Below are 26,963 nucleotides of genomic sequence, written 5' to 3'. Positions count from 1 at the left end.
CCAGATGCGAAGCTCATGCAGGTTGCTAGCTTGACACCCATTGGAAAGTGGAGACGAGTCTTACTCTGTAGCTGTTCAGTTAATATATACATTTTATTGTTTAAATGGCCATTTCTACTATGCTATTGGCAGGGATAATATTACCCAGCTATGGTCAGCAACCTTACTGAAGCTTGGTGATTATCTGCTGAGCAGGAAAAAAAAACAGCTCACCCGTTTCCATGGCTGCAGGTTGCAAACTGTTTGCTGTGTGCTATTTTGTTCCATACCTGGCATCCCTGATTGAGGAAATGGCACTGGGGGAATAAGATTACTAACAGTGACATTACTACACTGTGAGTTGCTACTAAAAATACAGTATAACTCTTAATGTTTTTTTTAAACTATGAGTTCAGCACAGCTGTTTACTGAAAGCCTGAATTCCAAGGGACTCTATTTTATAAAACTGACTGGGAAAATGCACTTTTTTGTTTAATAAATAATTTCATATGTTTTCTTCTTTCTGTTTGGATGATTTTAGTATTAATCTATTATAAATGCTGTGTCCAAATTTTTGTCTTGTACTTTATTCATTTTTGCATAAAAAAGGTGTATTTTTGTGTGTTTGTATGGGTGAAACCATAACCCTTTGTACAGTAACATGAACCATGGATGCACATATCGCAAAATCCAGCATATAGAGAGAATATTTTATGTTCTCTAGTTCTTTGCTCAGAATTCCTGCATATGTGCTTTCGCAACCCTGTTGACAGAACGCAACACGAGTGGCCGATAAATCAAATTTACACCTTTGTTGTGCTTGTTTTTGTGGTAAAGTGACACCTTTGTCTGTTTTTCTGCTTTTACTATCCGTTCCCCCTTCGAGGCAGAGCGGTCCTTTTGGGGTTCAGCCAAGTGAAAGCTGTCTTCTCTGGTGGGGAGAATAGATGGTGGCAGATGTCGGAATAATCCATCAGATAACGCACAACAGATGTCTTAATATTCTCCAGTTTGTACTGGAGCAGGCGTGAGTGAGCAGGGGCTGGTCTGGAGAGACTGGGAGCTGGGCTTGCTGGGAGCAGACATGCTTGATAGATTAGATGGGACTGAAGTAAAGGGCCACGCAAAGAGGAAAACACAGGAGAACACGGGAGACTAAACACACACTTACAGAACACGCCCTGCGCTGTCCGACTCACTCTGTAATCTGTTATATAAAGCACGCTTCATTTCTACACTGCAGCAGGAGACTCTGTATCAGATTGTACGCTGGATTTCTCACTGTAGTTCACTATTAAAATGATAGGATTCTTGAGAAGTTTGGATCTTTAATGTGAAACTGTAGCATCTTAATAAGCCACTAAATGTTTCATAAACATTTCCTAACTTTAAAAAACACTGCTGCTGCAGCTCAGCTAATCAATCAGCTCTTCCTCCTGCCTCATCTCTAAACCCACACATCACCCAGTGCCCCTCCCAAACTGCCTTCGCCTTTTTAGTCAGCAAAAAATCTATTTAGTGCCCCTTTAAAAACAAAAATACATTTTGTTTTTCAAATAAAATTTTAGCAATGCCATGGAACAGAGGCACAAAAGCATTTAAAGTTAATTCAAATAAATGAATCACTTACTTAACAGGTTATGTTGGTTTGTGAGCATTAAAATCATAGAACTGTGTTGTCTAGAAAACATATTATACCTCTTTTTACTCAAGTTAAAATAGGTCTATGGACTTAAAAAACATGTTCATGAAGTTCTTTACACAAAATCACTCTCACTGTCTCACTCTCAGCTCTCCCTAATGCCCCTCCTCTAAACCCATACATCACCCAGTGCCCCCCCCAAACTACCCCTCCCATTTTTTGGCCTTTTTTTTATTTCATTTTATTTTCAGAGGGTGGAGTCAGCAAAAGTCAGGGGGGCTTAGTCCCCCTTTAAGGGGTTCCTTCACAATTAACACACAACTAACACACAATTGTTACTCTTACATCTTAATTCATTAGGGTTAGACAGCTAATCATATATTTAAGCAATTATACACGAGAGGGAGTGCTATAACGTGTAATATTGGCGCTGCTGTATATATGATAAGCTGTAGTTGAGTTAAAATAGTTTCATTGCTGCTCTGTTTGTAGCTGTGCTGTTTGGCTTGTAAGCGCTGCATCGTTGCTAGGTTACTTGTATGTGGCGGAGTAATACTGTAGAGCTTCGGTTACAGTGCATTACTTGCTGAGAACACCTCAGCCAATCACATTGCAGGGTCGGAACCAACTGTGGTATAGTTCACATTCTTCAAAGTAGCACCTCTTGCTTAGATAGACAGTTTTACACATCTCTGCTGGATTTTCTCAGTCAGATTTATGAGGTAGAGTCACCTGGAATTCAGGCTTTCAGTTAACAGCTGTGCTGCTGAACTTATCAAGAGTTAATTACTTGAATTTCTTGTCTCTTAATAAAGTAAAGTAGTGAAGAGGTAGAGTTACAGGTATACAGTGAATAGTGAATATTTGAGTAATGTTCTAATCCAGATTATGACGAAAACTACTTAACTGAGTAAAGAAAAAACATCAAAGACCATCACAAATGTTATGATGAAACTGGCACTCATCAGGACCGACCCAGTAAAGGAAGAGTAAGAGTTTCCTCTGTTGTACAGGACAAGATTATCCTGAGTTACCAGCCTCAGAAACCACAAATTAACAAACAGCTCCCCAGATAAGAGCATCTAAATACTTCTTTATAGAGTATTTTTTTTGGTTTGTTTAACACTTGTACTGTTACTACATGATTCCTTATATGTTCCTGCATAGTCTAATAGATCACTTCACTTGTATGTTATCTTACTAATCTTAAATATTAACAGTACAGGTATTCAGTATAAAGGGTATATTAGTAGAATACAGGAGTGTGATCAATATTTATCAGTTTAAATGAGTTCAGATTTTACCTGTGCAGTACCTGTACATCATCTCTCTGTTTACGATGCATTCATTTGCCTGCCCTGTGCAGCACAGATCATGCTCTGTCTGCGTGACTCAGGGGCCGTGGCATTTTAAAAGGTTATGTGCAATCCTTTAGGTCTGTTTGTTTGTTTGTCTGCAGTGCCTTCAACCATGCAAGGAATTATGGGAAACAAGAAAAGCCCTGTCTCACAAGCTCTGCGAGGTAAGCTTTTCCACTCACAGTCTATTTCAGATCTCTAGTGCGTTCAGATGACCTGAGACATTTACAACCTGCCAAGATCTGAGACATGACGTGCATGCGCAATAACACACAGCAGATAGAGCCAAACACCCTGCCTCAGACATCAGTGCATTCTTTAATATAACCATTTCTAAATGCCTCGGCTTGCATAGATGGCTTTAGAAATCTTTGTGGTAAAGAGTTTAATAAACTGATTTTAAGTGCACTAATGCATCTCAAAAAATGATAATATCATTGAAAAGTTACTTTTTTTCAGTAACTCATTTCAAAATAAAATATATTATATATATATATATATATATATATATATATTATATATATTATATAGATGTATTACACATAGAGTGATCTATTTTAAGTGTTTATTTATTTTATTGTTGATGATTATGAAGCTTACAGCCAATGAAAACCCAAATATCAGTTTTAATATTATAATTTAATATTATATAAGACCAATTGGTACTTTTGTAAGTATTAGCAGTGTGCCAAGTCCTGCTGGAAAATGAAATCCACATCTCTATAAAAGTTGTCAGTAGCAGAGTGAAGCTGTAAGATATGAAGTGTTGTAAGATTTTGTGGGAAAACAAAACTGCACTGACTTTAGACTTGATAATAAAACACAGTGGATCAACACCAGCAGATGACATGTCTCTTTATCCAAACCATCACTAATTGGTGGAAACTTCACACTAGACCTCGAGCAGTTTGGACTGTGTGTCTCTCCACTCTTCCTCCAGACTCTGCTCCCTTGATTTTAACAAATGAAATGTAAAATTTACTGATGATCAGTGATGGTTTGGAGAGACATGTCTGTCATCTGCTGGTGTTGATCCACTGTGTTTTATTATCAAGTCTAAACTCAGTGCAGTTTTGTTTTCCCACAAAATCTTACAGAACTTCATATCTTACAGTTTCCCTCTGCTGACAACTTTTATAGAGATGAGGATTTCATTTTCCAGCAGGACTTGGCACACTGCCATAAATACCAATGGGTCTAATATAATATTCTAATTTTCTGAGACACTGATTTTTGGGTTTTATTGGCTGTAAGCCATAATAAAAATCATCAACAATACATAAAAAAGGCTTCTATATAATATATGAGTTTCACGAAAACCCTAGTGGGGTGGGTGATGGCTTGGAGCACGCCCATTATGCAAATAATTGATGCCAGGAGCCGATAGCCAATAGGAACCAGGAGCTGTTTTTAGTGCATTTCAATGGCAATTAACTCTGAATTTGGTGTACACTTACATTAAATTAAAGAGGTATGTATACAAGCACAAAAAAGTTGAAAAAAAAGAAATTTTTCTTACACTGTTTTGCAGATATTATAAACTAATATTACAAACTCTTCAACTCTGTTTTTACATAAGTGGATGAATGGCAAATGAAATGAATGGCAAAATGGCAATATCTAATTTAACATGTATGTGTTGTGTTTTTTTATTCTGAATAAAATAAAATGTGTGTATTTATTTACATTTATTTATATTTTACACTGTGTCCCAACCTTTATAGAATTGGGGTTGAGTTTCTGTAGAACATTAATTTATAGAGGGAAAAAAATGATGCTTCTCCAAACAGAAAAAGTAAATAAATATAATGCATTTATAATATAATGTAATTTAAATGATGTGTATTAGAAAAGTCCAAAACACAGTTAGAAAACTGTTAGAAAACATTATAATGAGATGCAGTGGTTTATAACCCTGCACTGCACTGTGTGAAGCTGTGGTATAGCTACAGTAATGTAAATGAAGGCCATTAGATGATAAGTACTCTGGTGAGCGTTCGAGTCGATCACTATTAGAAAAAGGCCGCAGGCTCCTTTGTTGTTCCCCGGCTCTGTGATTCACCCACTGGAGGCAACATGTGTGTTGCATCAACCCGGAGAAATGTTGGGTTAAGTAATTCTTGGAGATGTTCTGCAAATGAACAGTTTCCAGGGGGTCTGGGCCAGAACCCTGCAGCCAGATGTGTGTGTTCAGTACCAGAGCTGTGTGTTTACCCTGTTAGTCTCAGAGTTGAAGTGATGCAGTGCCAGCATGGGCAGCAGCGTTCAGTACATTACAAATAACACCATACAGCCCGGACCCACAACGCACTCGTCCCATCAAACACCAGTGTATCACTGCGGCTCACCCACAGCGTGATGAGAGGGTGACTGCTGACTACACTCTCTCTCTCTCTCTTACTCTCAATTTTTTTTTTTTCAATTTAAAATAGCTTTATTGGCATGAATTGCAATTAACAGCTTTTGCCAAAGCAAGGAAACAAGTATTTAATATACAAAAAGTATATTAAATACTTTTTGTATATCAAAATAAAAATAATGCATTTACATAACATACGTATAAAAGTAAATCATATAGATAAATAAATACAAAATAGATAAATTAATAAGATATTAATAACAGTGTTATTAGTGATTATTTAAAAATATTTGTGATTAGACTGGTTAAGCTGTTTTTTGTGATGATATGGAGCTGAGTCGTATCTCTCTCTCTGTCTCTCTGTCTCTCTGTCTTTCTCTGTTTCATTGTCTCTCTCTTTCTCTCTGTCTGTCTCTCTTTTATATGTCTCTATCTGTCTCTCTCTTGGTCTCCCTCTCTTTATTTCTCTCTATCTCTCTCTATCTCTCTTTCTCTCTTTCTGTCTTTCTCTTATCTGTCTCTCTCTGTCTGTCTCTTGCTCTCTCTCTCTCTTTCTCGCTCTCTCTCTCTTTCTCTCTCTAACAACTTTTGCCAAAGCAATGAAACAAGTATTTAATATATAAAGTATATTAAATACTTTTTGTATATCAATATAAAAATAATACATTTACTTAACATACATATAAAAGTAAATCATATAGATAAATAAATACAAAATAGATAAATTAATAAGATATTAATAACAGTGTTATTAGTGATTATTTAAAAATATTTGTGATTAGACTGGTTAAGCTGTTTTTTGTGATGATATGGAGCTGAGTCGTATCTCTCTCTCTCTCTCTCTGTCTTTCTCTGTTTCGTTGTCTCTCTCTTTCTCTCTGTCTCTCTTTTATATGTCTCTATCTGTCTGTCTCTTGGTCTCCCTCTCTTTATTTCTCTCTATCTCTCTCTATCTCTCTTTCTCTCTTTCTGTCTTTCTCTTATCTGTCTCTCAATTTTTTTTTTTTTAAATTTAAAAAAAGCTTTATTGGCATGAATTGCAATTAACAACTTTTGCCAAAGCAATGAAACAAGAAGTTAATATACAAAAGGTAAAAAATAAAAATCAAATACATATAATATACATACACATACATACACATATCTCTCTTGCTGTCTGTCTTTCTCTTTTTGTCTCGTGGTCTCTCTTTATTTCTCTCTGTATCTCTCTTTCTCTCTTTCTGTCTTTCTCTTATCTGTCTCTCTCTGTCTGTCTCTCTTTTATCTGTCTCTCTCTCTGTCTCTTGGTCTCTCTTTATTTCTCTCTATGTCTCTCTATCTCTCTTTCTCTCTTTCTGCCTTTCTCTTATCTGTCTTTCTCTCTGTCTGTCTCTTGCACTCTCTCTCTCTCTCTCTTTCTCTCTCTAACAACTTTTGCCAAAGCAATGAAACAAGTACTTAATATACAAAAGGTAAAAAATAACAATCAATATAAAAAATATACATTTACATAGCATACATATAAAAGTAAATCATATAGAAGAATTAAAAACAAAATAGATAAATGAATAAGATATCAATAACAGTGTTATTAGTAATTGGTAATAAAAAGGTTGTGATTAGACTGTTTATGCTGGCTTCTGTGATGATATAGAGCTGAGACGTATCTCTCTCTCTCTCTTTATCTGTGTCTCTCTTTATCTTGGTCTCTCTTTCTCTCTGTCTGTCTCTTGCTCTCTCTCTCTCTCTCTCTCTCTCTTGCTGTCTGTCTTTCTCTTTTTGTCACTTGGTCTCTCTCTTTCTGTCTCTCTCTCTTTCTTGGTCTCTGTCTGTCTATTGGTCTCTCTGTCTCTCTCTCTTTCAATTTCTGTCTCTCTCTTGGTCTCTGTCTGTCTGTTGGTCTCTCTCGCTTGCTCTCTTTCGCTCTGTCTCTCTCTCCTCTGTCTCTTGGTCTCTCTGTGTATTTCTCTCTCTCTTGGTCTCTGTCTGTCTCTCTGTCTCTCTCTCTTTCTTGGTCTCACTCTGCCTCCTTCTCTCTGTCTGTATTTGGTCTCTCTTGCTGTCTCTCTCTCTCTCTCTTGGTTTCTGTCTGTCTCTTGGTCTCTCTCTCTCTCTCTTTCTCTCTCTCTTTTTGTCCCTTGGTATCTCTCTTTCTGTCTCTTTCTTGGTCTCTGTTTGTCTGTCTGTCTCTCTCATTTTCTCTTGGTCTCACTCTGCCTCCTTCTCTCTGTCTGTATTTTGGTCTCTCTTGCTGTCTCTCTTGGTCTCTTGGTCTCTCTCTGTCTCTCTCTCTCTTTGTCCCTTGGTATCTCTCTTTCTGTCTCTTTCTTTCTCTCTTGGTCTATGTCTGTCTGTCTGTCTCGCTCTCTTTCTCTTGGTCTCACTCTGCCTCCTTCTCTCTGTCTGTCTCTTGGTCTCTTTTGCTCTCTTTCTCTCTTTCTTTCTTTCTCTGTCTTGGTCTCTCGCTCCATATCTCTTTCTTGGTCTCTATCTGCCTTTTACTCTCTCTTTATGTCTCTCTTGGTTTCTCTCTGTCTGTCTGTCTGTATCTCTGTTTCTTGGTCTCCTCACGTGTCTCTCTGTCTGTCTGTATCTCTCTTAATCTGAACAGAAGCATCACGAGTGTGTGACGAGTGCAGAGTTCCTGCTGTCGCTGCAGAGTCAGAAGCAGGGGGACTGTCCTGCTCCTCAGAGGGCTACAGGATTCGCGGCGGCGTGTGTGGAGAGCTGCAGCTCAGACCGGGAATGTTCTGCCTCCAAAAAATGCTGCTCTAACGGCTGTGGCCATACCTGCCAACCCCCAGCCAACCTGTTCAAAGGTATGATTGATAGGCTATATAATGAGTTGTACAATTCTCAGCAGTGCTCTACATCTGTGTGTGTGTGTATAAGTTGATCTGACACAGCAGTGCTGCTGGAGTTTTTAAACACTCAGGTTTCCTCACCTGCCCACCTTTGTAGATGTAAAGTCAGGGACAGAAGCACAGACTTGCTGGACAGTTTGTGTTACTCATCCTTCATCAGTGCACAGCAAAAAGGCAAACGTTAAATAAACTCCCACAGAGTTGATTTTAACACTTTTTCAGGGTTTATATAGCTCCACAATCTTTGGAGTTAAATCAACACTTTCAAAATAGTTAAACATTTAACACCTTAACGCAAGAGTTCCTTTTTAACTCACATTTGTATTTCTTTAACTTCCTAAATTGTTACACTAACACTGAAAAAAGTTTTAAAAAATTATAAATGAGAAGAAGATTAGTTAATTGATATGAATTTTTATTATTTAATTATTATTCAGGACAGGTTAGCGTGCCATTTTCCATTGTATTTCTTAGTGCATTACCAACACTTTATCACAATTTACTGTACAAAGGATGGTAACTTGCTCTTATAGCCTACAATATATTGGCTAAACAAACAACCATTAAACAAAATATAACACAATACCCAATGGAAGGTAGCCCTGTCTAATCACCCAATGGAAGGATTTCACACTGATGGTAAGTTAGGATCTGGGGGGACACCCATTATGGAAATAACGTGTTTAACTGGGCGGGGTTTAATTAAATCTCTGTGGAGTTGGCCAGTATTTATTGGGTTTAGTGGGATTAACACTGAAATATTCAACTCTGTCAAATAACTCCAACACTGAACACCATTTAAATCTGAATGAGTTAAAATTACACTTTGAGATTGAAAATCAACTCTCAGCTGTTTAACTCTGAAATTTCAACTCTCCTGTTTTTGCTGTGCATGGACATTGGTGGCTGGATACAGTATTTCTGGTTGGTTGTCTGTTCTCAGTGCAGCAGTGACAATGAGGTGTTTAAAAACTGCAGCAGCACTGCTGCTGTATCTGATCTACTCACTGTACCAGCACAACACACACTAACACCACATACACCACCACCATGGTAATCAGTGCTAATCACTGGAGCGTTAAGAATAATGACCCACCACCCCAATAATAATAATAGCTGTTCTGCGGTGGTCTTTACTATAGGGTCCTGACCTTTAAAGAACAGGGTGAAAGGAGGATAATGTCCTGTATGATCAGTGGAGCAGATGAGATATACAGTACACGTAGAAACAAGGAGGGGGATATAATAGAAATTATATCCTAATAATAAAAATGCCTTCTAATATATTACATTAAATTATATGTATGATGTAATAAATGATATGTTATATATTACTCTGTTTGCTTTGTGAATAATTTAAGTTAGGCTTTTTTAACGCCTTTCTAAAAACCCAAGGACACTTTATAATCAATCACATTTTACACACAATCAGTTTACACTCAGCACTCACACACAAACACACTGGTGAGAAGCAGCAGCCAATGACGCACAGCGTGCTCTCAACCGGAAACAACCGTGCACCTGGAGGATTGCATAAAGCACTGAAGAGCCAATCCCTATCTAGTCCCAATCACACACCAGGACACTTTAGAGTATCTAATTTACCTTATCTCCATGTTGTTTTTGAACTGTGAGTAGAACTCCAGACAAATACAAGAAGAACATGAAAACTCCACCCAGATAGGGACTTGAACCCAGGACCCCAACACTGTGAGGAAAACGTGCTAACCACTAAGTCAGAAAAAAAAGTGCAGGAAAAGTCCCTATTCCCTGTAATCACAAACAGGCGTGACATACCATTATATCACTTCTTCTGTTTTGGTGTTCATTGGAGAATGTTGAGTCACGAGTGTGATTTGTTTTCCATTGAGGCATTTTTTTATGTTGTAACTTTACATCATTAATAGGATTTACTGTCACCTGTACCCGCCAAACGTTTTTACTGTGTGGAACAAGTGGAGCGTTAGGGGTTTTCTGGGGCTGGTCCGTGTTTCCCAGTGTGTTTCTGTCTTGTTTCATAGGTGTCCCTCTGAAGCCAAGGAAAGACATGACCTTTATAGAGGACCAGTACGGGCAGCTGGAAGTGGCATGGATGTCCAAATTCAATGTGTCCATTGAGCCAGTTCTGTATATTCTGCAGCGGAGGTGGAACGACGGGATTCATCCCAGTGAAGACGATGCTTCCACCTGGTACACTGTTCTGATGGTGAGAGCACAACAACACTATTAATGAGCAAGTCTCTAAAATATAACTGTTTATTCCCGCTGTGGTTTTATTAGCTGTGCCTGGATCTGCATGGACCTTTTACAATGAAGTTTTGATCCCTGTATAAAGTCCAATCCCCTCTATATTTAGGGTAGGATGTCCTGATTCTTGTTAGGCTGGAGTGGTAGGTTGGGGGGAAGTGTTGGGGCCTTTAAACAGATTTTTTAGAGGCATACTCTATGCAAAAGGTTATCGGAAATCATGGCAAATTTATTTGTTAAAATTATGCTAATTATTGTCTTATCTTACGTTTATGTAGTTTCAGTGTATAGTGGCAATTTTCTCCATAACTAGCATAAAAATCGCTAGTAATAGCTAGCTAGCAGCTAGCTAACTTCCCATTCCACCTTAAATTTGTGATTTTATTGTGGCACACAATAAAATCACAGTAAATCACATTTTTTTGATATCCTGCGACTAATTTTAACAAACAGATAGTACAAAAACTTTCATTATGCTCTCAGTGTCCATACATCTCGAACAATTGACAGTGTTGTACAAAATAAAATAACCATGGTAGCACAATTTACCAGTGTAATCTGAATTCCCTAGGACGTAAATCACCATTTTTATTATCTATTTACTTATTTATTTTTAAGAAAAATAACAATTTACAATAAAAGTGGGGAAGTTTCAATACAAAGTCAGAAGTCATAGGGTCTGCAAAAAATCTGATTGTTGGGGTCTTATATAAACTAGCCGTAAGTTCTCTTTTCTTCGTTTTTTTTAATTTTTATTTTCTTATTGTAAAGTGTTACAAATATCACATCATGTGATGTGAGCAGATACTGAGGCTTATGCATTTAAGGTGGAATGATGCTCTAAATTTAAGCAGCAAGGATCCTTAACTTTACCTCTCCTCTGCTTTCTTAGGGGGGGGCGAATTTGAACCACTTTCGCTTAGCTTCAAGATAAAGGATGACACTCAAAAACAAGGGGTAGGAGTACGAAATATGAAATGGGACTGGGCCTGTGGTGTCTGTTTTGCTGAGTTTTTATTAAAGTAATTAAATCTACTGTGTTTTGTATATGGATGGATGGAGATTTCAGAGTTTATTTCACAGCTGTACTAATGGAAAACTTGTAAATACTCACAGTAAGCCTGTAATCGCTTCAAGTGAGCGAGTGGTGCGTTGGTACGAGCTGTATGATGTATAACGCAGAACAAGCAGTCATGCCTGTAAAACCTCCTGAGCTGCAGTTCTGGTCACCTGCCAAATTGCTATAACTTTACACTGAAAGCCTTTAAGTTTCAAGCAACCTGACAAAGCAGCTCTTGTTTAAAGCAATTGGCTGCATGCATATATGCTTTCTGTTCTTTTCTGAATCATATATTCACCCATTATGTCTAGGTCTGTCTAGGCTGGATGCCAGATTACATTTGGAAGAACATGCTGCGTAATGCGGTGTATAAAATAACTGTAGTTTTGTATATCAGTAACGCAGCCATACTGTAATACAACACCTTTAAACCAGTTTACAACAAGCAGTGGGTTACAGTTGAGATCACTGGTACAATAAGTAATGCTTTCATATTGGAAAAAATGCCAAGCCAGTCAGTCTTACTATTTTAGTTGTTGGCAATCAGGTAATATATATTAATTATATATATATTAATATAATTAACTCACTATAAGTTTCACAGGCAGCCGTACAGGTCGTGACCGCCTTGTTTCACAAATAAGTTGCCATGCTTTGGACTATAAATAGTTTTTTCTCTGCCTTTTCCTTTTTCCACCTCTCTGACCCAGGTTACTCTTCATCTCATGCATTTATGAGACTTTTTCCCCCAAACCTTTTTATGAATATTTTATAAACCACAACCTGGCTCTGAAGTACAGTAAGAAACCTTTAAGAATAATGCTGATTATCGGTCCAAACAGCCCTTAACACCCCCAGTTAATTCTGTTTATTTTATGTTTTCATTTGAGCTCTTCAAGTCTTGTGAATAATAATAATAATATGCAATGTGCAATACCTACTTTTTTTTATTTTGTATTTTTATTTATTTTATTTTTTCCCTCTGTTCCTTGTGTGTGTAATATATATATATATATATATATATATATATATATATATATATATATATATATATATATATATATATATATATATATAGAGAGAGAGAGAGAGAGAGAGAGAGAGAGAGTTGTTTTGATGAGCCCATGATGCCACTCTTCAGAGGAGATTCAAATAGGAGAACAACTTGCGATTGGCCACCTTAAATACCTTTTCTCATGATTGGATACACCTGGCTATGAAGTTCAAAGCTCAATGAGGTTACCAAACCAATTTTGTGCTTCAGTAAGTCAGTAAAAAGTAGTTAGGAGTATTCAAATCAATAAAATGATAAGGGTGCCCCATACTTTTGCACCGGTCAAATTTTGGTTTAATGCATATTGCACATTTTCTGTTAGTACAATAAACCTCATTTCAATCCTGAAATATTACTGTGTCCATCAGTTATTAGATATATCAAACTGAAATGGCTGTTGCAAACACCCAAATATTTACAACTTAAAATTATTAAGATTAATAGGGGTGCCCAAACTTTTTCATATGACTGTATATGTAATATACGCTACTGGTTAAAGTTTTTAGAACACCCCCTATTTATTTATTTATTTTTGCCATTTAAGCTCTTTAGTTCCAGTCAATAACCAGAAATGGTATAAAATCCAGTGTACAAAATGTTGCAGTGGACTGACGGAGCCTTTAAAGAAAACAAATGAGTTAAAAGCTGAAAAATGTTTCAGTATTGTAAGAAGAAATAGTATACTGTAAAATTATATGAGAACAAAAACCCAGAAAATCATATATTGTTTAAAAAATATTGTTTAAAGTATGATTAGGTACAGAGGAAGCCAGAGAGCGATGAGTACTGCTTCCTACACCTTCAAATAAAGACTCTTGGAAACTGGAGAAAAAAACTGCTACAGGAAGACGTCTGGCTGACCCACATGGAAACAACAGCAGCTTTAGCCTTTAGCTCTTTAGATTAACATGATTAAGGACTGAGTCTCAGTTTCAGCAGAACTGAAGAGAAGAATTAGAGTTAATCTGACAGGTAAAGAACTGCAGTAATTAAGTTATTAATAGGACTATATATAATAATAATTATTAGTTCTTTAAAGCATGGTTCTTTAGCTTTTTTTGCAATGCAATAACTTTTTAGTGTGTCCTCACTTTAATATAAAACCAATTGTTGAATTTCAAATCCAGTCAGCTAAACTTTAGAACCCCAAATTCAAAACTTGTATTAGTGTTATAATAACAAAAAAAGTAAAAAAAGTAAAAAGTATCTCCATGTGTTACTTTGTAGGTAAGAGAAGTGTTTAAAATACTTTACTGTAGAAGTTGAAGTATCAACTCAAGCTTTTTACTATTTAAGTAAAAGTGTCTGGAGTTTGTCTGGAGTTTGTCTGGAGTTTTTCTCTTGAGTCTCTGCACGGATCATCTTCATACTAGGCTACATACGTCTGCTGTGCTCTTGCTGGAGTGTGTGTGTGTGGGTGGGGGGGGTTGGGGGACGTGTGCAGGTGTGATGGATCACAGTATAAACCAATAGGGAGTCAGAATGGTATATGTTTATATTTCTCTACATCCAATCACCAATCAGATTCTTTCTACTCTATCTGGATAAAGGAGAGATTTATCTGGATACCGGTTTTATTGAACGATGAGAAGCTGGAATTAAAACGAGCTGAAATGAAATAGGAGTAACCAGGCTGTTTTTATTCAAATGTAAGGAGTAGACAGTTCAGATAATTGTGTGGAAATGTTAAATAATTACTCCGGTAAAGTATAGATTATAAACATTTACATTTACGTAAGTATTTGTACTTTTTTAGTTGAAAGCTCTTTTTATGAACGCACTCATGAGTGGATGGTCCAGAGCAGTGATTGTAACAGTGAATGACTCTTCTTGGACCTTTTAACTTCAAATGAAATGGTCGAGAGGTTTTTAAAACAGACGTCCATTGTCAGTTTTATTTTCTCCCAGTAGGAAGCATCTCAAACGGTGGTTTCCAGTTTTCATCAGGCTGTATAAAGAGGAAGCCCTGCTGGACATCAACCTGTCATTACAGAGGATCTTATCAGCAAGAAGCAATGATGGTGCTCTTTCATCCCATTTGTCTTAATTAAATCTGCTCTGACCTATCTCCCTTTCCCAGACCATGGAGGAACGGGCCGTGCTGAAGGACATCCGGCCTCAGCGGTGGTACCAGTTTCGAGTCAGCGCGGTCAACAGCCAGGGCACACGAGGCTTCACCACTCCCAGCAAGCACTTCTTCTCTACAAGAGGTAAAAACTTTGTTATTATTTGAGTTTCAAGGCAAAAATATAAATATAACTATAATTAAAACAAGCCTTTTTTATAACTGAGCAAAATAAAGATATTTTTCCAATCTTATAAAGTGGAACAAGTATTACAATAGGGGCCGTTCCCAAACTGTTCCCACAAATCCAAAATCAGCCAAGCACACCTTTTGAAAAAAATTTTAAAGTAGTTTTTTAAATAGGTAATTTTACTTTTATTTAAGTACATTTTGACACAAGTAATTTACTTCACTACATTGGAAAACTCCCCGTTACTCAGTAAAAAATAAAATGCTGGGAAAAAAACAAATTGTCTAATTAAAAAAAAAAAAAAAAAATTGTTCTCCATGGCAGCGCAGCTGAATTTCTCCATGCAGTGTTTATTTTGGTTAGCGGGAGAGGCGCTGTGTGAATCAGTTGGGGTCTGTGTGCGAGTTAGGCTACCCATCCATATGTGCTTCTTTACGGCACTGCACATGCGCTGACCATGTTTTTCATATTAATTCCTTAAGTTTTTATTAGGAACATTAAAGAATCTTCTTGGATGTTAAAAAAACATGTAAATAGCAGTTAAAGCATGGGAATGGCAAGTTAAAAAATACTAAAAACTATAAAAATACAGTTTATAGTCACATATATGACCATAACCTTTTAACTTTTTAACAGTAAAGAAAAAAAAAAGGATTATAGAAACTTATGCCACTTGTTCTTGAAAATGTTTTATGGGGTGGCTGAACAAATACTGCCTAAATTATTTAATTTAATAATTATTTAATTTATGATTTGTACTTTTTTACGTCAAATAAATAAAAGTAACTATGTAACTTTTACTCAAAGTACATTTTAAATTAAGTACTTTTTTACTTTTACTCGAGTAGATTTTTAGATGGGTACTTTTACTTTTACTTGAGTAGAATTTTAGCAAAGTAAGGGTATTTTATTTAATTACAATTTTTCAGTACTTTTTCCACCTCTGGTTATTCACGAATAACGTCAAAGCTGTGATGATTGACCAAACAACCAAGCGCACACCCAACCAAAATCACAGCCATGATGTTATTGCTTAACTACACTTTACTGTTTTTGAGCTAATCTAAAACTACATGAAGTTTGGAGGTCTGTAGTGATTGGTGATTGATGCTACAGGAAGTTGTTGACCTCTGTGCACTATAAACTGTGGAATATTTAGTAGTAAGTAGTGAAATTTTACGACTGCACTTGTTGCACAGGTGCTGCATCCTATTACAGTACCACAGTGCTGGAGTTCACTGAGCTCCTGAGAGCCTGAGACCTGTTTTTTCACTAATGTTTGTAGAAGCAGTCCCAACATACCTAGCTGCTGCTTTTATTATTATATACCTGTGATCATGGAAGTGATTGTAAAACTTGTTAATTAAATGATTTGGTGTGTGAGTAGTGCTCCAGTTCACAACTTTTCTGAACAAGTTCAGTTCATACATGCTCAAAGTGAACAGTTCAAGTTCACAACTTTAATTCTGAACTTGTTCAAAATTCAGTTCATTTTACTTTTTTCGTGAGATATTCAAAAAAATACTTTTTTCACACTACAAGCTAGAAATCACTATACGTTCTTTAAAACTGCTCACTGTAGACATTTGCTCATGACACTGCAATTGTGGGTTTCTTACCAGGTGATGAAAATGTTCATAAGGAGAATCGGTGTCTGTCTCCGTGCATCACTTCCACTAGCCATTTTTTTAAATTGCAGCGCTTTCTCTCACTCTCGTCATTGGTCTCTCTCTCGCACTCCGCACTCTCTCTCTCTCGCCCTGTTCAATGTTCACGAAAAAATGAGTGTGTTCAATGAACGCGTTCTTTTAAACTCGTTCACGCACAACACTGTGTGTGCATGAATACTTTTGGCAATTTAGTGTATTGCTGTGCATTAATAATGAGTATTATGAGTCATTTTAGACCACAGGGGTGCTTGATTTGGCACGTTTAAGATGTGAGGCTATTGAAAAACCAAGTTCAAAATATTATTACATGCAGAATGTGGCAATACTGAGTCTACTGCCAGTAATGACTGGAATCAAATCCCTGTTTATTAGTAAAATTACCAAGACTTGCATCAAGCACAAGTATTTTATAAAGTGTTTTTAATATTTCTCATCATTGGACACCATCACTTGTTCATTTTCTTGCCGAGTTGTGTTGGCCGGCATTGATTCCATTTGCGTGTGGGAGCAGATCTTTCTCCATTATCTTGCTGTTAAGTTGTGAGAAGTATTTTCCTTCAGCCTGCAGTGAACATTTACACTAACACACTCTCTTATGGTGGACTTACTTTATCCTTACTGAAGATGTTAACACACTCTTACATCATGGTCTTACTTTACCTACATATGGGCTTTATAACACGTTCATACTAGGGCTGCACGATATATTGTTTAAGCATCGTCCTCGTGATAGTCACAAGAAGTAGATACACAGTGCTGTCTCTGTGTCTGTGTGAGTGACAAGTTGCTGCTGCCTGAGAAGTGTGAGAGGGAGAGGAAGGAGGGGCAGGATTAAACACGAGGTAACTTCAGTTTTGAGCAGGTATTTCCAGTTACAGTTGAATTCCAGCTTTTAATCCCAGAAAAACAAACGCTCTTATTTAACTTTTAAAAAGTTTTTTAAATGCCTGATTTAAAGGGCTGATTACTGTTGCTTTCCTGTTTTCCTCGGGTTTTGAGTTGAGCTCGGCGCTTACTCTGCTCTTGATCGGTCCGAATGCGAGACGGCGCGCTGTTAAGGGCGGGGCTGGTGACGTCATGGGCCCTGTATTGTTTAATATTGTTTAACATGTGTTGAGACAGTGAGACTTGGTCTGTTTACAAAATAAATCTTTGAGATTATGTTAATATTTGAATGTGTGTTTTAACCAAAATTATCTATAGTAATATTGTATAAATTATGTAATTGTAATAAGGGAATATTGTATGCAGAAATTAAGTAAAGTTTACTAAAAGAAAGGATTGATTCAGTAAAAATAAATGAAGTAAAGTTTAATAAAAGAAAAGATTGACTGAAGTTCAGTTCACTTATTTACTTTATGCAATATTTACGGTAAGTCTTGAAACCGAGTTGAAGTTACTTAAATTTCCATGAAATTAAATTTAAAAAAGCAAATGCAGAAAGTTGCAAAACTTTTTTAAGGAAATTTTACGCATCATTTTTTTCAGTGTATAACACACACACACACACACACACACACATATGTAATAACCCCAAAAAAAGAATAATGGTGATAGCAGATCATTCTGAGAGTGAAGCAGAATCAGGAGGCGGAGCCTGTTAGACAGAGTTGAATTTTAACTCTGAATAATAATAATAATAATAATAATAATAATAATAATAATAAAAATATACACCAACTCTCTGAATAGTTCATCACTGAGGGTTGTTAGAAAAACTCCCAGAAAACATGAAAACATGTTTACACTGTGATTTTAACACTGTGGTTTTTACTGTGTAGATTCCCTTTAAATAAATAAGTGTTAAAATAAGGCTTTATTCTCACAGCTTTTATCAGAGCTGGCATTCACTGACAGAGCTACTTTAACACGGAATCCTAAAAAAACACAGCATTAGAGCACAGCTCTGTTTCCATCTCCCTCAGGGTCACCAAACATGCAGCATTCATCAAATTGCCATGGGACGTATGAGTGCTGGGGGAGGGGGGTGGTGAGGGGGGCATGAAGAATGCGATGAGGAGAGGTCACAGGTCATGAGCATAGCTGCCATTGCTGAAGGAAACCTGGAGATGAAAGGTTTTGGCTCTGAGGCTGAGTGACTCTGTGACTCTGTGAGGGAAAATCTAAGTGACAGTTTTAGGCTCTGAAGCTTAAAGCAGAGCACAGCACCGCCGCACGCGTGCAGATCGAGGCACGCCCCCCAGCGTAAATCCAACCCGCCGCTCCTGTGGGGATGCTGAGCATGACTGACCCCAGCAGGAGTCCAAACTTGATCAGGAGTCAGCATGGGGGGCTTGGAAGCCCACCCTACAGGCCCACAGCTGGTACAGTTTCAGCGGGTCAGGTTTTCTACATTTACAGAAACTTATATCACATAACAAAGCCAGGCTTCTTTTATATGAATGCTGGGTTCAATTAATAAAAGATTAATTAAATCAGGTTGATTTTGCACTAGAGAAAAATAATAATGATTTTATTCAGTAGCTCTTAAAATGATTGCAGATTGCATATTGTCATACCAATACTCAGACACAATACACTATAGTCTAAAGTAAGGGCTCCAAGTGGTGCAGTGGTCTAAAGTGCTGCCACTATGATCTGGAAATCGCTGCTTCGAATCCTGTTTATGTAGCTTGCCATCCGCTGCCGGAGCCCTGAGAGAGAGAGAGCACAATTGTCCTTGCTGTTTCTCTCTGGGTGGGTACAGTAGATGGCGCTCTCTCTTTCCCCTCATTACTCTTAGGGTGATGTGGATCAGCACAAGGCTGCGTCTGTGAGCTGATGCATCAGAACCGAGTCGCTGCGCTTTCCTCCGAGCGTTAGCGCTGTGATGCTACTCGGCGATGCTACAGCATCAGCAGCAGGCGGAGTCTGAGTTCACATGTATCGGAGGAGGCTTGTGCTAGTCTTCACCCTCCTGGTGTTGGAGTCCAAATGAGTGGGTTGAGTAATTGACAGGGTTTTAATCAGTCAGTGGAGCTCCTGTGTTTGCTGCCGCCAAAATATATAGAAACACAGCAGAAATGGACCTAAACACACCTCACTTCCAGCAGACCACCACACCCATCAGTGTAGATTTATTCCTAAACTCCGACGCTATTTTAACTGCGCAGGTGCAAGGCATGAAAATAGACTGTTGAGGGAGTGTAAGATAGCAATAAGTTTAGGATAGGGCTCATTGATGTTTATACAGTACCTGACTCACCATATTTGGACAGACCTTCTCAATGATTCAATGATTTTATTTTTTATCTACATAGTAAATGAATAGAGAAATGATCTATCAGACTATGAAGAAACACATAAGGAATCATGTAGTAACTTAAAAACAGTGTTAAACAAACCAAAATACTCTGTGTAGAAGCATTTAGGTGCTCTTATCTGGGGAGGCTGGTATCTCTCATAAACTTATCCTGTACAACAGAGAGAACTCTTGTTGTTCTATTTCTGGAGAGGTCCTGATGAGTGCCAGTTTCACCATTACAATGTTTTTGATGGTCTTTACAGTGACTGTACTTGACTGATCTTCATTTCTTCTTAAAGTATTAGTTTTTTCTTCACTTAGTTGAGAAGTTCTTCCCATAATTGGACCTAATCCATTCAGATTGGAGCTGTACCTGTGGCACCATGGTGCAGAAAGAGGAAATGCAGACTGTAGACAGCAGACAACCCTACAGTATAGTTACTGCAGCTTTGGAATGATAATCTTTTATAATTACAGGAGAAATCACATAGCAAACAGACATAAGCAAACAAAATGCAGAAAAATAAACTCTTAACGTTTATTTCTGGGTGTTTTGTTTCCAGTAGCCTGAATGAAGTCCTGTAATAGTGCAGAATTGAGCAGTGCATGATAAAACCATGATCCGGCCTGCATGCTTTAATATGAGTCATTCTTTAATAGTAAATGCAATGATGTGGCTATTGTACTGCTTCTCCTGTTCAGTGCTGTAGATTGGATTATGATTAGTAGTGATCCCAGGTCTACAGTCTGGTCTAGACGTGTAGTAAAGTCAATCACAATGGAATAATATTGTAGTTGTGTCTGTGTTGTTAGCCTAGCAACTTTCCAAAATAAGGAGGAGTGTGTGAGCTGTTATGAGTGTATCAGGACTTCTGCACCACTGACTTAGCGTACGTGTTTTGTGGTGGGAATGACTTGTCCACCCCGCCCAGCAGCAGCAGCAGACCAAACCCACCATTTATCACATGTTTGTCCCACCTAAGACTCATCCTCTGCACGCACACACACACACACACACACACACACACACACACACACACAAACACATACACACTTATGGGCTGCTAAATGGCAGTGCAGTGTTGTAGTAACATTCCATATGCAACCGAGATCACTAAAGCTAAATAACAGAAGGACAGACAACAGATTTCCAGCTACTATTTTAGCTGTTTCAGCTGTTTATATTTTTACACTTACAGCCAAAACAGAAGTAATACACACAGAGGAGGATGTTGGAATGGAAATATACTTAATATGTGTGAAAGTAATGATGATAAACTTTTCTAATTGGTTTTCCACAGTAATATGTTACAGTATTTTCCTGTAATTGTTTTCTCTGATAAATTAATTATCAATTGTTATTTATCAGAGAAAACAATTACAGGAAAATACTATAAAATATTACTGTGGAAAACCTATGCATGTTTATCATCATTACATGATAACATGATAACATGATATAGATTTTGTCACATGAAAAAAAATTCCACAAAAAAAAAATAGAATTGGAACACATGTGTAACGTAGTGTAATGTGTAATGCAAGTGCAAGTTAGTGATGTCAAACTCGAAATGTGGAATCGAACTGAATCGATTCATTTGAATCACGATGTTCCGAAGCACTGTTTCGAAGTCCGTATCAAAAGGGAAAAAAAAACGTGATTGTTCCTAAAACGGGGTTCATTACGTCACGCAGTTTCGAAACGTTTCGAATCTTTTCGCGTGTTTTAGCCCGCACTTAAGTTCAAGCAGCCGGTCTGAGATCAGAATGCTTGGCCTCATATCTGCCCAAAGTAAAAGACCTTATGGATTACTGGCTCAGACACTCTGCCGTCTTTTCTTATTTGTTTCAATTAATAAAAAAATATCTCTCAATTCCAGCAACCCAGCAGTCCAAGCACTGTGGAACAGATCCTGTTTATTAATAAAAACAACTGATTACTTGTAATGTTTAATAAATAAAGTATTGCACAAGCATTTCCCTACCTTCCAATGTAAAATGAATAATGTCAGCCATATAAATCCACTGACTGTGTATCATAATGAAAAATACATCTTAATGATTAATGATTAAAACAACCCTGTTCTCTGCAAAATGATATGCTTGTGGCTGCAGGTCAGACCTGATGAAAAGCAGCAGTCTGATAAAAATGGCCGTTCTTTCTTTCTTTCTTTCTTTCTTTCTTTCTTTCTTTCTTTCTTTCTTTCTTTCTTTCTTTCTCTGTGTTTCAGATCCGTTACCCCCCGAGACCCCGCAGAAGGCCCGGGTGGAGAATGAGACCGTGCACGCTGATGGCAGCGTGAGCATGCTGCTCCGCTGGGACCCCCCCGCTGAGGGTGACCTGGTAGTTGACCGTTACAAGGTGACCTGGAGCGCCCGCGGCGGGCTAGCCGGCGGCCCGAACGGAAAGGAGAGCGGCCGGGTCACAGACGGGGTAAGACTTCTCATGTGCGGCTCGGATCTCCTCTCTCTCGGGAGCCAAACAGCCCACTAAGTCTGGCTGCGAATTCTGCAAATATTTTTCTGTCTCACCTGAACTGCAGGGGGTTACGTCGAATATATTTTGCGGGAGGAAAATACGTATTAGAAAAACGAGCGCCTGAGACGCTGCCAGGAGCTCTGAAAGGTTCTCAGCTTCCCCAGACGTTCAGGTTTATAAATTTATCTCTCTCCACCCTCGACTTAAGATAGTCATCTGGCATCTGCACACATGTGGGAGTTATTCCCTGCTTCTATCCTGCAATTCTGCGACCTGTTCAGCCTGAGGAAGTCCTAAATCTAAAACTAGAACCTAAAGCGTTTAACTCCCTCGCTTCACCGGTCAGACCAAATAGTTTTGGCCGCGGCCGACTTGCAGGTGTTCGACTCCCGAACTTCGAACGCCACCTGTGTTCAAATAAAAACGCAAGCCAGTGTATTTACTCCTCCACAAAGCCCCCAGAAAAAAGACACCATCTGGTCTTGTGATCATCGTATTTTACCGTGACCTAAGCGCTCTCCTTAAAGCCGCAACTCTCAAACGGTTTTGATTAGGTAATTTGTTTTTACAATGCAGTAACTTCAGGGTCTGAGAAAACCATCCATTTTACTGAACAGTAGCCTATAAAAGAGGAGCTTTTTCAGAGACGCAGGTTTAAAATACATTTATTTTTAGCGTTGAAGAGTTATTGAAAGCTATATGTGACGAAAAGTATCATTTTAAAACAGATTTACGCTATTAGAGAATATTTTAAAGGAAAAAAAACGCTGCGAAGATGAAAACAAAATAAAATAAAAATTATCTGGCCAAATGTCCCACCCATTTAGCTGCTACTGAGCTGTATATCCCCCATAACACATGTAAAATCAGACTCCGCCTCTTTTTAACCCTTGTGTGGTGTTCGGATCTGTGGGACCCGTTTTCATTTTTCATCAAATGATACAAAAAAAATATTTTTTCTAACTCAAACTCATTGGCATTTGCTCACTTTTTGTGAAAAACATATATCAAAACACATTTTCGATAAACATACACTGTACACCCCCCCCCCCCCCCCTACACATTTATATTACATACAGTATGTTTGGCCAAGGGCTAATAAACATTGCTTCATTTGTAAATTTGAAACTAAACAAATGTTCTACTCATATCTTGAGTTTAATTCATTTTTTTTTTACATTTTATTAAAAAACTAATAAAAAAAAGAGTAGCACTTTTTGAAATAAATTTAACATAAGAAAGGTAAAGGGCAAATATTAACCATGTAAGCTGTTTATATTGCTTGCAATTTAGGTGAAGCAAGCATGTGTAAAGCATTTTAATGTAAAACTGCTTAATTTTGCTGAATTAAATACAAGTAACAAAGTAAACGAGTAACGAAAATATGAACACCACACAAGGGTTAAACTACTGCTGATGATGCAGCATTGCTGAGTAGCATCACAGCGCTAACGCTCGGAGGAAAGCGCAGCGGCTCGGTTCTGATACATCAGCTCACAGATGCAGCCTTGTGCTGATCCACATCACCCTAAGATTGATAAGCGGAAAGAGAGAGCGCCATCTACTGTACTGTACTCACCCAGAGAGAGCAAGGACAGTTGTGCTTTCTCAGGGCTCCAGCAGCTAATGGCAAGCTGCATGACCAGGATTTGAAACCAGCGATCTCATAATCTCACCACTTATACCACAACTTTATGACTTGGTCATATGAGTGTGAAAGGTGCTCCAAAGAATTCATATTTTAACACAAAATGACCAGGAGGAGCTAAGAGAAAGATTTTAAAAGTATTTATTTTTAATGTTGGAAATTTTTGAAAGCTATATGTATGATGTACAGTATTTGGTAAAAACAGATTTGAGTTATTAGGAAGTACTTTAATGCAGAAAACACAGCAAAAATAAAAACAAAATAAACCACAACTTTAAAACTTGGTAATTTGAGCACAAACGGTGCTCCAAATAATTCATATTTTAATGAGGGCTGTCAACATTAAAGCCTTAATGCACACAATTAATTTGGAATCAGTAATGCATTGTTGTTGTTTTTTTACGCAAATTAATTACGTCATTAAGTGTGACCCCAATTTCTGGCGTAAAATCGTCATTAATATTCAGTAAACAAAAAATTAAGGAAAATGGAGATACTTGTTCTTCATTGGACAGCAATGATATCCACTATAAAAAAACTTGTGTCTCAAAAAGAACAAGTACGATTAATCTCAGTTGATCACACAGTATTGTCCAGCATAAATATAAAAACCTTATAAAACCATGGAATTTAACAAACAGTAGCCTATGAAGAAGAGCTATTTGAAAGCAGAGACCAGTTTAAAGGCATTTATTTTAGTGCTGTAGATGTACTAAAAGTTGTACATGATATGATAAAGTATAATTTTAAAAACAGATTTGTGTTATTAGAAAGTATTTTAATTCAGAAGTGCAAACAAAATAGACCACCACTCTAGAACTTGGTCATATGAGCATGAATTCTGGCTACTAAGAATTCTTTATTTAACACAAAATGATCAAACTTTTTCTAGCATGAATATAAAACCCTTACATAACCATAAATTCTTGCTTATTTTCCACTGCATTCCCACACTTCTGTGCTTTTTCAATATTTATCATCTTTTATCTTCCTCTATATTTTAAGGATAAAGCTTTTCTTGGTCTCGTCAGCAAGATAACAGCGTTTCACCCAATGCCTACAACAGCCAGGAGCCAGGAAGGAGTTCTACAGAATATTAGGCCACTTGTTATGAGGCCCACTGTGAAAATGTTTGTGTTGGATCCTGAAGCATTAACCTGGAATATTTACCGGTGGCCAAGTCGAGGGTTTTTTGTACCTCATATAAAAGGAAGCATTGAAAACATGAATTTTGGTTTGGAGGGTGGATGAATGGGGAGGTGAAACCCTACTGAAAAAGAAATAAGAAAGGATGAAGGGAATATAATGGTGTTTTAAAGTGTGTGAAACCTTTAGAATTTATATGAATAACCAAATCAAACACATGAAACAAAATATTAGACTTTTATTTATTTATAGAGGAAAATTATCCAATATTATATATCTGTGAGTGGCAAGAGTATGTGAACCTTTAGTGTTAGCAGCTAAAATTTTGAGTCAGCTCTTTTAAATCATTGACAAGCCCTGTTGTAATATACAGCTCTGGATTTCTCTGATTTTGCTTTTTATAGGTTTGTGTTTCACCCAAATTCCAAATTAATAAATAAATACAAATAAATAATTAGTCATTTAGAGTATTTATTTACAGAAAATGAGAAATGGCTGTAATAACAAAAAGATGCAGAGCTTTCAGATCTCAAATAATGCAAAGAAAACAAGTTCATATTCATAAAGTTTTAAGAGTTCAGAATAACCCTGGTTTTTAATCCCAATTTTCATCCATCTTGGCATCATGTTCTCCTCCACCAGTCTTACACACTGCTTTTGAATAACTTTATGCTGCTTTACTCCTGGTGCAAAGATTAATTCAAGCAGTTTAGCTTGGTTTGATGGCTTGTAATCATCCATCTTCCTCTTGATTATATTCATACATGTGTATATATATGTATATATGTGTATATGGTGTTGCCTGATTGATTGCCCTTCACTGTGTCCCACGTTTGTAATACAAGGTATACGTAGACTTATTTTCCAGCAAAAACACCTTATTACATCTTTAAAACATGGTGGTGGTAGTATTATGGTTTTGGCCTGTTTTGCAGCATCTGGGCCAGAGGTCTTTAGCGCTGCCATTATGATTGGGAGATTGCTGGTTCGGATCCCGGTCATGTGGTGTCTGAGAGAGCACAATTGGCCTTGCTCTTTTTGGGTGGGTACTGTAGATGGCGCTCTCTCTTTCCCCTCATCACTCCTAGGGTGATGTGGATCAGCACTAGGCTGCATCTGTGAGCTGATGTATCAGAACCAATTTGCTGAGCTTTTGTCCGAGCGTTAGCGCTGTGATGCTACTCCGTAATGCTGCATTAACAGCAGCAGTTCAAAAAGAGGCAGAGTCTGACTTCACATGTATCGTAGGAGGCATGTGCTAGTCTTCACCCTCCTGGTGTTGTGGCATCACCAGTGATGGGGTATATATAAAGCTAAAGTAGCAGCTGAATGGGTTGGTCAATCAGCCACATAAATTGTTAGGATGAAAATGGAGAAATTTTGAAATAAAATAGGTAGGTAAACAATAGGTTGTACTAATGCTTTAAAGCTGCACCAATACCTCTATATTCAATCAGCCTCTATATTAATACACACTAATCTAACTAACATCATTCCAACATAAAAGGCACAGTGAAGCTCACCATGCACTCTGTTTAGTCCAAGCAGAAACTCAATTTCCCATCGACTCTGAGGCACAGAAGTGTTCAGGGCCTGGAAGTCATAACATGTGGCTCCATGGTGACACTGGAGGGCTTTAGACACACATGAATTCCTCTGGTCTTGTTCGTACGCATGCTTGTGTAACACATGTTTTGGCTATCTGGAGGTCCAGGAACATATTGAACCTCATTATTCTCTGCTAATGTCGCAAACGCCGGCTCTCTGTTCCCTTTGCTGCAGATTCAGGGGTCGGTCGGTCTGTTTGGTCTACCGGTACAAAGGATATGAGCCCTGCTTTGATTGCTGTTTAAATATCCTGTCAATCATCATAAAACAACCAAAAGATATATATGACTTACCAGGAAGCCAGAAGTCAGCATGAACACAGTAGCCCTGCGGTTTGATTTGACTATTTGAGCATAAAAATGAGTTTCAGT

General features: G+C 37.6%; 1 protein-coding gene across 1 annotated transcript in view; it reads left to right on the top strand.

Moving 5' to 3' along the window:
- anos1b (anosmin 1b) overlaps nucleotides 1-26,963 on the top strand; it is an 80,251-nt gene that overhangs the window by 33,896 nt on the left and 19,392 nt on the right. Inside the window, exons 3-7 of the mRNA XM_022669548.2 lie at nucleotides 3,081-3,143; nucleotides 7,929-8,136; nucleotides 10,203-10,387; nucleotides 14,623-14,752; nucleotides 21,943-22,145. Coding sequence (XP_022525269.2) covers nucleotides 3,081-3,143; nucleotides 7,929-8,136; nucleotides 10,203-10,387; nucleotides 14,623-14,752; nucleotides 21,943-22,145 — 789 coding nt within the window. The remainder of the gene's footprint in view (nucleotides 1-3,080; nucleotides 3,144-7,928; nucleotides 8,137-10,202; nucleotides 10,388-14,622; nucleotides 14,753-21,942; nucleotides 22,146-26,963) is intronic.

This window comes from Astyanax mexicanus, chromosome 16 (genome assembly GCF_023375975.1).
Source record: "Astyanax mexicanus isolate ESR-SI-001 chromosome 16, AstMex3_surface, whole genome shotgun sequence".
NCBI lineage: Eukaryota > Metazoa > Chordata > Actinopteri > Characiformes > Acestrorhamphidae > Astyanax > Astyanax mexicanus.
Note: the sequence above shows the minus strand (reverse complement) of the source record. Positions and strands in the feature narration are given on the sequence as shown.